General features: G+C 42.5%; 1 protein-coding gene across 2 annotated transcripts in view; it reads left to right on the plus strand.

Annotated features, from left to right (window-relative positions):
• tph1a (tryptophan hydroxylase 1 (tryptophan 5-monooxygenase) a) overlaps window positions 1-16,085 on the plus strand; it is a 49,586-nt gene that overhangs the window by 20,185 nt on the left and 13,316 nt on the right. For both annotated transcript variants that reach the window (XM_080190398.1, XM_080190400.1), the window contains 3 exons: window positions 3,221-3,321; window positions 4,789-4,856; window positions 11,904-12,100. In XM_080190398.1, coding sequence (XP_080046524.1) covers window positions 3,221-3,321; window positions 4,789-4,856; window positions 11,904-12,100 — 366 coding nt within the window. The remainder of the gene's footprint in view (window positions 1-3,220; window positions 3,322-4,788; window positions 4,857-11,903; window positions 12,101-16,085) is intronic.

Raw genomic sequence — 16,085 nt, forward strand, 5'->3', positions numbered from 1 at the left:
AGTTAATTCAGTCTTAGGTATAAGCAGGCTCTTTCCAAGAGAGGCAGCTGCAGTTAGTTAATTAGGTAGTCAGTTTGAACTGCTTTTTCTAGCCAGCAACACTGACCTGTTGCTGTAGAAATTGAGCTACTCTCGGTGCAGGTGGTGTTGCTAAGTAAGCAAGCACAAAGACAACAGCTCATCAATGATTGCAGCTAAACCCAGAGAACTGGAACGGTATCTGGGAATGGAAGCCAGACTGTCTGGGGTTGAAATGGTATTTGGCAAATGAAGCAGATTGACCGGGATTGGAATGGTATCTGGGAAAGGAAGCCACACTGATGGGACTGGAATGGTACCTGGGAAAGGAAGCCACACTGATGGGACTGGAATGGTATCTGGGAAAGGAAGCCAGACTGTCTCAATTAGAATGGTATCTGGGAAAGGAAGCCAGATTGTCTGGGACAGGGATGGTATCTGGGAAAGGAAGCGAGACTGCCTGGGATGAGGAAGGTATCCAGGAAAGGAAGCCTGACTGTCTGGAATAGGAATAGTATGGGGGAGAATGAATGGGCTCATGGTAGAGATGGTCCAAAAAGGTGTGTTTGGTGCTGTCTTTGGAGAAATCCTGGGGTTGAAATGCAGGCTGAAGGTACTGCGGTGGTGGTGGTGGTGGGAGGAGAGTGGGGGGCGGGGGTGGGGTGGCAGATGAAACAGTCACAGTGAGGAGGAGAAGTGGGGTGTTGTACAGTGGCAAATCCAGGGTCATGGTCAGGTAGCCAATGGTCTAATGGGGTCAGAGCGGTCAAGGAAATGAACAAAACAGATGGTGAATTAGGGATCAATGTCAGACGGGCAAGGTAATGGGTGTAGACTCATAGCAGAGAGAAGGCATGTGTCAGCTGATGGTTATAGGCTTGAGGACAATGAGAGAAGGTTGAAGAGTAACAATAGGGAGGGAAATGGTTATATTAAATGGGTCAATGGTGATGGGGTAAGTTGGTGAGTCACATGAAAGAGTGGAAGGTGGTGGAGTCTGAAATGTGACGCATTGTCTGAAAGTGTGATCCTTCATTGTGAGAAGGAGGTGTTTTGGGTGGGAGGAGTTAATGTTGAACACAATTGGTCAACTAATAGAAAAAGTAATGGAAAAAAATTAAAGGCATATAGCTGGAACGGGCGTCCAATTTTTACATTATACATGATTCACACTTCTAAAGTATGTTTAATTACACTGTGTTCAGGTTTGTTGTATTCTCATTATGCTGCTAATTGCTCCAATAATCACATGGATTTAAGGGCTTTGCACTTTTCATTCCCCATCAGATCCCAATGATGCCAGTGATAATAATCACAAGTCAAACAGGTTGAGAACCATAGTCAGGTGTGTTCTCTCTAAGATTAAGCCCACACTGCAGCAGGTTTGCTTCCCAACTATGGGTCTCAGTGAGATCCCAGATAGATCAGGGCTGCAGTAAACTAATGGATAACTCAAGCTGGTGAAGGCAAAGGGCTGGACCACAGGAAAGGATGAAGAGAGGCAGGGGTAAATTCCAAGGGGTCTAGGAGAGTTGGGGGAATTGGCAACAATATTCTTGAGGATCCTGGCTCTTTAGCTACAAAAATATTGATCTATTTGTTAAGCATACTCAGTCACAGAGTCTCCACTGCTCAATGGGGTAGAGACGTCAAAACACTCAGCATATTCTGAATGTCGAAATTAGGACATCTTAATTAGGAACGATGCATTTACTCTGAGACTGAGTCCTCTTGTTCTGAATACCCCAGCCATGGGAAACATCTACCCTCTAAAGCCCAGTAAAAGGTCTTGATGCAGTCCATTTGGCAGCTATACTTTTCATTATCTCACTATCTAGGAAAGACCCCAGCTTTTTTTATTCCTTGGCCTGCAGTGAAAAACCTCATACTTTTGACCCTCAAACTCCATCTGCCAAATTTCTGGCCACTCACGTAGTCTGTCCGTCTGCTTTTGAGGCCTCTTTGCAACCTCCTCAACTCACAATGGGACAACAGCTGCATATGCAATGACGGCTGTAGGTAGCATTCTCTGAGTGCTCCAAACTGGGTTATTGATACCTGCTGGGCTGCCTGATGTGTGCCTAGGCTGCACATTCATGAATTCCAAGGCTCAAACACACTCTTGTTGGGATACTCAGTGATGACACTAACGATGTGAAACAATAAATGGTGTATTGGTGGAACGGCATCATTGGGATCTGATGGGGAATGAAGTGCAAAGCCCTTAAATCCATGTGATTATTGGAGCAATTAGCAGCATAATGAGAATACAACAAACCTGAACACAGTGTAATTAAACATACTTTAGAAGTGTGAATCATGTATAATGTAAAAATTGGACACCCGTTCCAGCTATATGCCTTCAATTTTTTTCCCTTCCTTTTTCTATTGCTATACCTAGGTGCAACCCTGATATCCATAGCTGAGGTGGAAGCAGCCTCCTGACTGCTATGCCCTGTTGACCATGACTCTGACAGTCCAAGGCCTAGAGGGCTCTGGTTTGCTAATGGTTTACCGCTCTGGTGCAGGTACACCATGCTTGGCCTGACCTGTTGGGGGTGATAGTGTCACTGGTAGAAGATAGGCAGAACAGCAAGGAACCTTTGGAGAATCTTAGGGTGTCTGAATGGCACTCTTCCTCTCTCTGGATGTCTGACAGTACCTCCTTTCCTTGAGTACAAGGTGCATCCTGAGGGAGGTGGAAGTTCCTTGTTCCATCTTGCCTAGCCACTGCCGCTCCTATGACTAGAGTGATGGAGTGCAGGGTCAAGCACAGATCAGGCAGACTGGACGTGGACAAACTCCATCAGTTTTTGTTCCAGCTTGGGCCGCAAAGTGGTTAGCACTGCTGCCTCACAGCAAGAAGTCTCACAACATGAACAATTGCAACTTCGGGTCACTGTCTGTGTGAAGTTGTCCCCATGTCTACTGGGTTTCCTCTGGGTGCTCCAATTTCCTCCTAAGTGTGGGTTAGTTTGATTGGCCATGGTAAATTGCCCTTTGGCAGGCTAAATACCTGGGGTTTTGGGGAGCTATAGAATCATCACCAACTTCCCAAACCTTTTGTTTCCCTGTGTAAATATTGCTCCTCTCTGAAATATGTGTAAATGGTGAGCAGCTGCTATTTTTCTTTCTCGCCCATTTGCTTAATGTGGTATGAGTGTGGAGCTGCTGTATAATTTGGTTATTTGTCTCCCTGCAGAGATGGAGAATATTCCCTGGTTTCCAAAGAAGATCACAGATCTGGATAAGTGTGCAAACCGGGTGCTGATGTATGGCTCGGATCTAGATGCAGATCACCCGGTATGAAATGCTAAGTGGGTGGGGTGGCGGGGGGGGGGGAACACATCCCTATCTCACTCTCTTCTATTTATTTTTTTCAGCTCTGTTTGGATGCTTTACATAAAATATTGTCACAATGATGTTTATGCCACTCTTTAGTTGGGAACTGGGAAGTGTTCATGATGGTTTAATGTTGATATTCCCTCCCCAAGTGGGTACTTGCTCTGTAGAAGTTATAGAAGTAGAGCTGACATTCAGGAATAAGTACAGTGGTGCACTTTGAATTTTGAGATGAATTTCTGTGTTCAGGAATATCAGTGTTGGGAATAGAATGTTTTATTTTGCAGCAGACGTCTAATGAATGAAAATATTTTAATTGAAAAATTAAAAGACCCTTCTGATAAAGTGTTTTAAAAAAATGCTAAATTGTCCCTTTGAGCTGAAAGGGCAGGAAACTATTCAGCTCTTGCCCAGTTTTGAACCTTATGATAGTGAACTGGATAAATTTTATTCACAGATCTTTCTTCCCATGAGGGTTCACTAATTTCTCTTCAGTATCAGAGACTATATTAACAATAATGACTACAATGTGTTCTTCCAGTGTTAGGAGCTGTCTACGTCTCAGTGTTCTCAATGGGTAGCATAGTAGTACAGTGGCTAGCACTGCTGCCTCATAGCAGGGACCTGGGTGCCTGTGGCCTTGGGTGACTGTGTGAGTTTGCACGTTCTCCACGTGCCTGTGTGCATTTTGTCCGAGTGGCCAGGTTTCCTCCCAGTCCGAAGATGTGTGATTGGCTCTTGGTGTCCCAAGATGTGCAGGTTAGGGGGATTAGAAGGGTAAATACCTGGGGTTATGGGTATAGTGTCTACGTGGGATTGTTATCGGTGCAGGCTTGATGGGCCAAATCACCTAGGGATTCTATGCTTCTGTGGTATGGTTTAGACAGTGTGGCAAATTCCAAACTGATACTTTCTTTTCCTTTGGCTGAGCTTTTGTTTCTTCTTTGCTTCTGCTTTCTCCCTTTCTCTGGATTGTGACTGTTTCTGGCCAGATCTCTCTCACCTCATCCAATGGTCACTCTTTGGTTGAGGTTCTACCTTATTCAGGATCTACCCACTTGCACAAAGTTAAAGTCGGGCCCTGCACATATGAGCTGCAATCGTGTCAGTCTGTGGGTCTTTTGAATTAATTCCCCTCTGATTTGACACCTACTTTGCAGCTGGGCCTGGAGGAGAGGTGGGGGGAGCGGGAAATGCCAATAGATAGAGATGGGGAATGTGTTGATTTTATTCCAGGGGTGCGGTGACCAATGTTGACAACCCTACCGCCTGGAGCAACATCGGCTATTTCAGTACAGGGCAGAGATTGAACCTGGGATATCCTAGGTCTAAACAGTTCACTACCATACCTGATAGGCCTTTGAGGTGCACTTTGGTACACTTTTAGAGAATGATCGAATGCTTGTCTGTTTGCTCTGCTTTTGGCAGGGATTCAAAGACAATGTTTATCGGAAGAGGAGAAAATATTTTGCTGATCTGGCCATGGACTACAAACAGTAAGTGTGTTGACGACAATCCTATGATGTAAACCATCTCATTTGCTCAGATGGGAATTCCTTTCTTTTTACTGTGTCAGAATGCTAACTTGCAGTTTAGTAACTCATGAGGCTAACTTTTATACAGTTCCTCAGTAATCAGCAAAAGCTGCTGCAGAGAGGAAGGGTTGGAGGGCAGAGTGTGGAGTGGGAAGGAATTTTTAATCTGTTTTTTCTCATATTGAATTTTGTGCTTATCAATATGCGAGATGTTGAGATGGGGATTGGATAGTTTTCTATTTCATACACCCAGTATCAGCATTAAGCAGTCCCAAATCCAGAATGGCACCAAGAGTAAAACTTCATCTGCATTGTCCCGTAAGGATAGGTATGACAATTCTTACATAGCAAGTATGTAAAAACTTTCTGTCCCAATGTTAAGGCCACAAATGTGCATCTTCAAAACAACATATGATAGTTTTCCGCTTTCCAAATCAATCATCCTGAGGCTTCTGGGATGAAATGATGTCTTTAGTGCCAATTTTAAATTTGGTTCACACTCACTTATAGATTGGATTGAAACTATATAAACTGGATTAGATTGAGACTATATAAACTAGGTTGGATTGAGACTACATTAACTGGATTGGATTGAGATTATATAAACTGTGTTGGATTGAGACAATATTGATTGGATTAAGACTATATTGACTGGATTGGATTGAGATTCTATAAACTGGGTTGGATTGAGACTAAATGAACTGGATTGGATTGAGACTAAATTGGATTGGATTGAGACTATATAAACTGGATTGGATTGAGACTATATAAACAGGGTTGGATTGAGACTAAATGAACTGGATTGGATTGAGACTAAATTGGATTGGATTGAGACTATATAAACTGGATTGGATTGAGACTATATAAACTGGGTTGGATTGAGACCATATAAACTGGGTTGGATTGAGACTATATAAACTGGGTTGGATTGAGACTATATAAACTGGGTTGGATTGAGACTATATAAACTGGGTTGGATTGAGATTATATAAACTGGGTTGGGTTGAGATTATATAAACTGGGTTGGATTGAGACTATATAAATTGAGTTGGATTGAGACTATATAAACTGGATTGGATTGAGACTACATAAACTGGGTTGGATGAGACTATATAAACTCAGTTGGATTGAGACTATATAAACTGGATTGGATTGAGACTAAATAAACTGGATTGGACTAAGACTATGTAGACTGGGTTGGATTGAGATTATATAAACTGGGTTGGATTGAGACTATATAAACTGGGTTGGACTGAGACTATATAAACTGGATTGGATTGAGACTATATAAACTGGATTGGATTGAGACTAAATGAACTGGGTTGGATTGAGACTATATAAACTGGGTTGGATTGAGACTATATAAACTGGGTTGGACTGAGACTATATAAACTGGATTGGATTGAGACTATATAAACTGGATTGGATTGAGACTAAATGAACTGGGTTGGATTGAGACTATATAAACTGGGTTGGATTGAGACTATATAAACTGGGTTGGATTGAGACTATATAAACTGGGTTGGATTGAGATTATATAAACTGGGTTGGGTTGAGATTATATAAACTGGGTTGGATTGAGACTATATAAATTGAGTTGGATTGAGACTATATTAACTGAGTTGGATTGAGACTACATAAACTGGGTTGGATGAGACTATATAAACTCAGTTGGATTGAGACTATATAAACTGGATTGGATTGAGACTAAATAAACTGGATTGGACTAAGACTATGTAGACTGGGTTGGATTGAGATTATATAAACTGGGTTGGATTGAGACTATATAAACTGGGTTGGACTGAGACTATATAAACGGGATTGGATTGAGACTAAATGAACTGGGTTGGATTGAGACTATATAAACTGGGTTGGATTGAGACTATATAAACTGGGTTGGATTGAGACTATATAAACTGGGTTGGATTGAGACTATATAAACTGGGTTGGATTGAGACTATATAAACTGGGTTGGATCGAGACTATATAAACTGGGTTGGATCGAGACTATATAAACTGGGTTGGATTGAGACTATATAAACTGGTTTGGATTGAGACTATATAAACTGGGTTGGATTGAGACTATATTAACTGAGTTGGATTGAAACTGTATTAACTGAGTTCGATTGAGACTATATAAACTGGGTTGGATTGAGACTATATAAACTGGATTGGATTGAGACTATATAAACTGAGTTGGATTGAGACTATATAAACTGAGTTGGATTGAGACTATATAAACTGAGTTGGATTGAGACTATATAAACTGATTTGGATTGAGACTATATAAACTGATTTGGATTGAGACTATATAAACTGAGTTAGATTGAGACTATATAAACTGGGTTGGATTGAGACTACATAAACTGGATTGGATTGAGACTATATAAACTCAGTTGGATTGAGACTACATAAACTGGATTGGATTGAGACTACATAAACTGGATTGGATTGAGACTAAATAAACTGGATTGGATTGAGACTATATAAACTGGGTTGGATTGAGACTATATAAACTGGGTTGGATTGAGACTATAGAAACTGGATTGGATTGAGACTATATAAACTGGATTGGATTGAGACTATATAAACTGGATTGGATTGAGACTATATAAACTGGGTTGGATTGAGACTAAATAAACTGGATTGAATTGAGACTAAATAAACTGGATTGGATTGAGACTGTATAAACTGGGGTGGATTGAGACTAAATAAACTGGATTGGATGAGACTATATAAACTGGGTTGGATGGAGACTAAATAAACTGGATTGGATTGAGACTATATAAACTGGGTTGGATTGAGACTATATAAACTGGGTTGGATGGAGACTAAATAAACTGGATTGGATTGAGACTAAATAAACTGGATTGGATTGAGAATATATAAACTGGGTTGCATTGAGATTATATAAACTGGGTTGGATTGAGACTATATTAACTGAGTTGGATTGAGACTAAATAAACTGGGTTGGATTGAGACTATATAAACTGGGTTGGATTGAGACTACATTAACTGAGTTGGATTGAGACTGTATTAACTGAGTTCAATTGAGACTAAATTTACTGGGTTGGATTGAGACTATATAAACTGGATTGGATTGAGACTATATAAACTGAGTTGGATTGAGACTTATATAGACTGGGTTGGATTGAGACTATATAGACTGGGTTGGATTGAGACTATATAAACTGGGTTGGATTGAGACTAAATAAACTGGATTGGATTGAGACTAAATAAACTGGATTGGATTGACACTAAATAAACTGGATTGGATTGAGACTAAATAAACTGGATTGGATTGAAACTGTATAAACTGGGTTGGATTGAGAGTATATAAACTGGGTTGGATTGAGAGTATATAAACTGAGTTGGATTGAGACTAAATAAACTGGGTTGGATTGAGACTATATAAACTGGGTTGGATTGAGACTAAATAAACTGGATTGGATTGAGACTAAATAAACTGGATTGGATTGAGACTATATAAACTGGGTTGGATTGAGACTATATAAACTGGGTTGGATTGAGACTATGTAAACTGGGTTGGATTGAGACTATGTAAACTGGGTTGGATTGAGACTATATAAACTGAGTTGGATTGAGACTAAATAAACTGGGTTGGATTCAGACTATATAAACTGGGTTGGATTGAGACTATATTAACTGAGTTGGATTGAGACTTATATAGACTGGGTTGGATGGTGACTAAATAAACTGGATTGGATTGAGACTATATAAACTGGGTTGGATTGAGACTATATAAACTGGGTTGGATTGAGACTAAATAAACTGGATTGGATTGAGACTAAATAAACTGGATTGGATTGAGACTATATAAACTGGGTTGGATTGAGACTATATAAACTGGGTTGGATTGAGACTATATAAACTGGGTTGGATTGAGACTATGTAAACTGGGTTGGATTGAGACTAAGTAAACTGGGTTGGATTGAGACTATATAAACTGGGTTGGATTGAGACTATATAAACTGAGTTGGATTGAGACTAAATAAACTGGGTTGGATTCAGACTATATAAACTGGGTTGTATTGAGACTATATTAACAGTTGGATTGAGACTTATATAGACTGGGTTGGATGGTGACTAAATAAACTGGATTGGATTGAGACTATATAAACTGGGTTGGATTGAGACTATATAAACTGGGTTGGATTGAGACTATATTAACTGGGTTGGATTGAGACTAAATAAACTGGATTGGATTGAGACTAAATAAACTGGATTGGATTGAGACTATATAAACTGGGTTGGATTGAGACTATATAAACTGGGTTGGATTGAGACTATATAAACTGGGTTGGATTGAGACTATATAAACTGGGTTGGATTGAGACTATATAAACTGGATTGGATTGAGACTATATAAACTGGATTGGATTGAGACTATATAATCTGGATTGGATTGAGACTATATAAACTGGATTGAATTGAGACTATATAACTGGATTGAATTGAGACTATATAAACTGGATTGGATTGAGACTATATAATCTGGATTGGATTGAGACTGTATAAACTGGGTTGGATTGAGACTGTATAAACTGGGTTGGATTGAGACTGTATAAACTGGGTTGGATTGAGACTGTATAAACTGGGTTGGATTGAGACTATATAAACTGAGTTGGACTGAGACTATATAAACTGGATTGGATTGGAACTATATTAACTGGGTTGGATTGAGACTATATAAACTGTATTGGATTGGAACTATATAAACTGGGTTGGATTGAGACCATACAAACAGCATTGGATTGAGAGTATGCAAACTGGATTGGATTCAGACTGTACAACCTAGTTTATGGAGAACCTTGACAGACAATAAGGACAGGGAGATTTCTTCAAATCAGTCTATGTTGGGTTCACACTAGGCTAGTGGAGATCAAAGATGACTGCACTTAACCCAGTCCATCCATTGGATTTTGTGTTTGGAATTTGGATATGACAACATCAGATTTGCAGGACTGGACAAAAAGCAGATGTCTCAGCAAACTCAACATGAGTTGTTCCTGTGAGCAAAAATAGATTTGGTGCAAGGCACTGGGTAATCAAACTACCCAGAAATTTTCCATATCCTATAATAAATTTAGGGGGTGATTTTACTGGTTCATCATGCTAGTCAACAAGTTGTGTGACAAGTATGACAAGTGAGTAAAATCACGAGAGAGACAAAAAACTGGGTTCACGCCTGGTTTCTCAACACTCGTGATCTTATTGGCCTGATCTGCTGGTGAAATCAGGGAAGAATGCGAGGCTGATTTTAATATTTAAATTCCTATTTAAATATTATTAGTGAGCCTAGGATGGATGCAATACCCCCAGCAATGGGGACCTGTTGTGATGGCCTTGGCAGTGTGACCATGGGCCATTCAGAGTGGTCAGGGGCAGGCAGGGTTCAGTGCCCCTTGGGCAGCTCGGACCCTGTCAGTGAGATCTTGGCACTCTATCACTGCCCACAGGATATCCTGGCATTGTCCAACGGGGACTGAGCAGTGCCAAGGAGAAAGGGCCTAAGGGAAGAGGCGGGACTTAAAAGTGTAGCAGACCCTAAGCGGTGGCAGTGTGTGGGGAGCAGCGCATTCTGCAATGAGGGATTGCCGGAGGCAGTGATCGATGAGGGTATGGATGAACAGGACTGATGATTGATGGGATGTGGATGAATGGGGGCGATGATTGGCCAGGGGGTGGGTGAATGGAGGTAATGATTGACCTGGGGGGGGCGGCGGAGTTGTGAATAAGGGTGGCGATCAATAGTGGGGGTGGGAGTGAAGAAAGGCTGCGATCTATACACTTGTACACAATTAGTGGATTAGGAGATCAGATGCATGCGCAATGGTATCCTCTAGCTGTCAACAGCTGGCTTCCTGCCAAGAATAGATACTGTCCACTGTTCCTACTGGTGTGAATCACACTTTGTCTCAGTTTTTTCTCTAAGTGGCAATATTAGAATTTTTGTCTTGCCGGAAATATGCGTTTTCACACTTCTTTGTCACTTAGAGTATTTTTGGTAAGATCGCCACCTTGTAATTTTAGGGTGACTTTTTTTTTTCATTCGTTCATGGGATGTTGACATTGCTGGCTAGGCCAGATTTATTTCTTATCCTTTGTGAACCACTGCAGTTCATGTGGTGTAAGTACACCCAGAGTGCTGTTTGAGAATTTTGATGTAGCGATTGTGAAAGAAGAGTGATATATTTGCAAATTAAGATGGCTTGGATGGATATGCTATCGATGGGTGTTCAGGACCAAATTAATACTTTACCTTGCAAAAAATGAGTTTAGGACAGTATAAATCCAATCTGAGTTGCAAGGACCCACAGTACAAAACTGGGCATCATGGTGGCACAGTGGTTAGCACTGCTGCCTCACAGCGCCAAGAACTCAGGTTTGATTCCCAGCTTGGGTCTCTGTTTGTGCTGAGCCAGCACATTCTCTCCATGTCTGTGTGGGTTTCCTCTGGGTGCTCTGGTTTCCTCCAAATTCTGGAAGATGTGCTGATTAGGTGCATTGGCCATGCTAAATTCTCCCTCCGCGTACCCAACAGGTGCCAGATTGTGGCGACTAGGAAATTTTCACAGTAACTTCATTGAACAGTTAATGTAAGCCTATTTGTGACTAATTAATAATTTTTTGTTTCTAATTTGTCACCAACTGGCATTAATTTGGCAATCAAAATCAGCTAGGCCACAGGAGCTGCATTTAAAATTGAGAAATGACCAAAGAGTACTTTGTATTTGACATTGCTCCACCTGACCTAGGAAACATTTATACTAGCATTGCAAATATAAATTGATAGCCATTTTCTCTCCCCTAGGCTCAACATCCACCTTTTTGAGTACAACCATTTCCACTAAAATTTATAAAGTTATTGCACTAACAGAGGTAGAGGTGGGACACCAGGGTTTGGGATAGGTTGAGATGGCATGGTCACTCATGACACCTGGGGGAATAAGACTATCAAAGATTAACTGTGACCTGTCTCTGCAGTGGTGATCCCATTCCACGTGTAGATTTCACAGAGGAAGAAGTGAAGACCTGGGGCACAGTTTTTCGAGAGTTGACCAAGCTTTACCCGACCCATGCCTGCAGAGAATATCTGAAGAATTTGCCTCTGTTGACAAAGTATTGTGGCTACAGGGAGGACAATATCCCTCAGCTGGAGGATGTGTCCAGGTTCCTAAAAGGTGGGTCACAGAAATATGGGAAGATATCTTTCCTTTTTGATGAAGAAGATTATAGTGTCACTGTATAATTTATGATAGCTGTGGATTATAATCATACATGGATACAGTATTCCCCTCTGAATTCTGTCTTCCACATTTCCTATTCTTGTGTGCTCTAAATCACACTCTGTGATTTGGTACCTTGTGTCACACTGTCTGTGATTTGATGCTGTGACATTTGCCGTGTGCTGCATAATTTGGTACCGTGAATTGCAATTTCACTGATTTGCTGCCTTGAGTTTTGAACTCCCTGCTTGGTGCTAAATGCCACCCTTACAATTTATGTTAGATAATTTCTTGGGTTCAGCATCACTTACATTTGGGAGTTACCTGTGCTGCTCAATATTTAATCCTTTGTTGATGAGACCTGGGACTTCTAGTTGTATACGAATCACATGCAGTTATGCCATGTGTCCTTTTACATTCTTCCAAAATATAGACAGATTAATAGTTAATGAGGCAAGGCCAAATATAAATTAATGAATTGGTGTAATTCACAAACCATAGGTGGATAAATAAGATAATATGAATAATACAGTTCACCTTACTTCACCTGCATTCATACTCCTTGTTTCCTGTTGAAAGTTCTCTCTAACCCATTTTTCAGTGAACTCCTCAAAGAATTCTATGATAGGGAGATGCCGGAGCTGGACTAGAGTGGGCACAGTAAGAAGTCTCACAACACCAGGTTAAAGTCTAACAGATTTATTTGGGATCATGAGCTTTTGGAGCACTCCTGCTTCATCAGGTGATAGGAGAGTTGGGTTCAGAAACACAGCATGTATAGACAAAGATTCAGCTGAAGATAATGATTGGAATATGAGTCTTAACAGGTAATCAAGTCTTTACAGATGACGACAGTGCGAGTGGAGAGAGGGTTAAGCACAGGTTAAAGAGGTGTGAATTGTTTCAAGCCAAGACAGTTAGTAGGATTTTGCAAGCCCAGGCCAAATTCTGAGGGGTTACACATGAACCCAACATTCAGGTTGTGGCCATCCTTGTGCTTGCGGAACTTGGCTATCAGTTTCTGAGTGGTTGTGTGTCTTGAAGGCCGCCTTGGAGAACCCATACCTAAAGATCAGAGGCTGAATGCCCTTGATTGCTGAAGAGTTCCCCAACTGGAAGGGAATACTCCTGCGTGGTGATTGCCGCGTGGTGTCTGTTGAGACAATTCATCCCTCACAATACCCCTTCACATAAGCCCCCCCCTTTATTGTGCATAGTCCCCCCATAGTCCCACCCCCACTCAGGCCTCACACCTTTGGCACTACCCTGGCATAGTTATGGTGCACAACTGGGCACTGCCAAAGTACCAGATGGGCACTGTCAGTCTGGCACTGCCTGATGAAAACTGCCCAGCCATGCCCCTGACCACCTGGGGGCATCAATGGCCTTCAAATCCCCTGGCCTGAGCATTGTATTTGGTGTCTGCTACAGTATAACGGTATTGATTCTCACCAGCATGATGTCTCGGGACAAAAGGATGGGGGAAGGCAGAAACAGCCGTCCTGGGTGTGCTAATGCAATTCAAATTAAAGCAATCCGATGATGATAGGCTTTGTTCCTTTTCTGAGGCCTTTTTAACCTGTGATTATCCCTCTCTCCACTCACACTGTCTATACCTGTAAAGACTTAATTACCTGTTAAGACTCACATTCCAATCATTATCTTGCAATTGAGTCTCTGACTATATATGCCGTGTTTGTGAACCCAACTCTCCATTAATCAGAAGGAGCAGTGCTCTGAAAGCCCGTGATACCAAACAAATCTGTTGGACTTTACCTGGTGTTGTGAGACTTTTTACAAAGAATTCTAGTAAGTTTGTATGACCCTAAACTCTGCACTCCCACACTGTGCCCATTGCATATCAGGGTCTCAAGTGTTTAGAGCTGCAGTGCCTGAGGGCCCGGGTCAGGCAACTAGAGGTGCATTTAGAGGATGCGTTTCTGGTCAGGGAGAATGAAGAGTTAATGGCTAGGAACCATGAACAAGTGGAGGTCCCAGGGGCTGAGGAGCAGGATGCGTGGACAACTGTTAAGAGGAAGAAGAGGAAGAAGAAGAATAGTCCTGGTCCAAAGACCACCCCAGTGGCCCTCCAAAAGGCATCGACAGGGGTACCAAAGGAAAGACAGGAGGGCCAGAATGACTCAGAGGGAAGGAAGGGGGCTGGCAATGTGATAGTGGTGGGGGATGGGAGGGTCAAAGGAATTGACAGGAGGTTCTGTGGGCAGAAGCGTGACTCCAGGATGGTAGTTTGCCTCCCTGGAGCAGAGGTACAGGACATTTCAGAAAGGATAGAGGGAATTTTGAAAGGGGAGGGGACTCAGGCAGAAGTAATAATACACGTAGGGGAGAGGGACGTAGGAAGGCAGAATAGGGCAGATGTATGTAGGCAATTTAGGGAGTTGGGGTCCAAAGTGAAGAGCAGGACCTCCAGGGTGGCATTCTCTGGGCTGCTGCCTAGTACCAGCAGGGCTAGGAATAACAAGATCATGCAGCTGAATGCATGGCTGAGGGATTGGTGTAGGGTAGAGGGCTTCACTTTTGTAGACCACTGGGAAGTATTTGTGAGAGAAGGGCAACTGTACAGGAGGGATGGGGAAAATTTGAATGGGAGAGGGACAAATGTCTTAGCAGGGAGGTTAACTGGAGTGTTTAGCCAGGGTTTAAACTAATAGGGAGGGGGGGTGGGGATGAGACTGATAGCTCATTAGACACTGGGGTCGGGAGGGAGTTGGGTGACAGGGTGGGTTTGGGTGAAAGAAAAATTATCGGGGGAAGGAGGTTCTGAGTGGCCCTGGTGGGTTGGACTGCGTCTGTTTCAATGCGAGGAGTGTGACGGGTAAGACGGATGAGCTTAGGGCCTTGATGTTTGTGAGGAATTTAGATGTGGTGGCAGTAACGGAGACGTGGTTAAAGGAAGGGCAGGACTGGCAGCTGAATGTTCCTGGGTATAAGTGTTTTAGGTGTGACAGAGGAGGGTTGAAGAGAGGTGGTGGGGTGGCGTTGTTAGTAAAGGAGAACATCATAGTAGTGCAGAGGGAGGACAATATGGAGGAGTTAGGGAATGAGTCGCTGTGGGTGGAGTTGAGGAATAAAAAAGGGAGAGATTACAATGCTAGGGGTATACTATAGGCCACCCAACAGCCTGAGATCAGTGGAGGAAGGTATTTGCAGAGGCATTTTAGATAGGTGCAGAAAGAATAAGGTGGTTGTAGTGGGTGACTTTAATCTTCCTGGAGTGGATTGGAAGGTGCCTAGAGCTGGGGGTACGGATGGGGAGGAGTTTGTAAAGTGTGTGTTGGAAGGGTCCCTAGAGCAGTACGTAACTAGCCCGACTAGGGAGGGGGCTATACTGGATTTAGTGTCGGGTAATGAGCTGGGGCAGGTGGTTGAGGTTGAGGTAGGCGAACATGTGGCTAACAGTGACCACAAGTCTGTCTACTTTAGGATAAAAATGGAAAGGGATGAGTGCCGTCCGAAGGGGAGGGTGCTGAACTGGGGGAAGGCGAGCTATTGCCGGATTAGGAGGGAGCTGAAGGACACTGATTGGGAGGGGTTGTTAGCTGGCAAGTCCACAGTTGGTAAGTGGGAGGCTTTCAAGGGCAAACTGATAATGTTGCAGGAAAGGCATGTGCCAGCAAAGAGGAAGGATGGGAAAGGCAGGATTAGAGAGCCATGGATTACAGGGGGTATTGAAGACTTGGTCAGGAAGAAGAGGGAGGCATATGTTAGGTCGAAACAACTGGGAACGGAGAGTGCGCTGGAGGAATATAGAGAGAGTAGGAGGGAGCTAAAAAGGGGAGTTAGAAGGGTGAAAAGAGGGCATGAAATGGCCTTGGCTGATAGGATTAAGGAAAATCCAAAGGCATTTTACTCTTATATTAGGAGCAAGAGAGTGGTTAGAGGGAAAATTAGTCCTCTTAGGGACAAAGGAGGGGAGCTA

This window comes from Carcharhinus amblyrhynchos, chromosome 6 (assembly GCF_965287045.1).
Source record: "Carcharhinus amblyrhynchos chromosome 6, sCarAmb.v2.hapA, whole genome shotgun sequence".
NCBI classification, from domain to species: domain Eukaryota; kingdom Metazoa; phylum Chordata; class Chondrichthyes; order Carcharhiniformes; family Carcharhinidae; genus Carcharhinus; species Carcharhinus amblyrhynchos.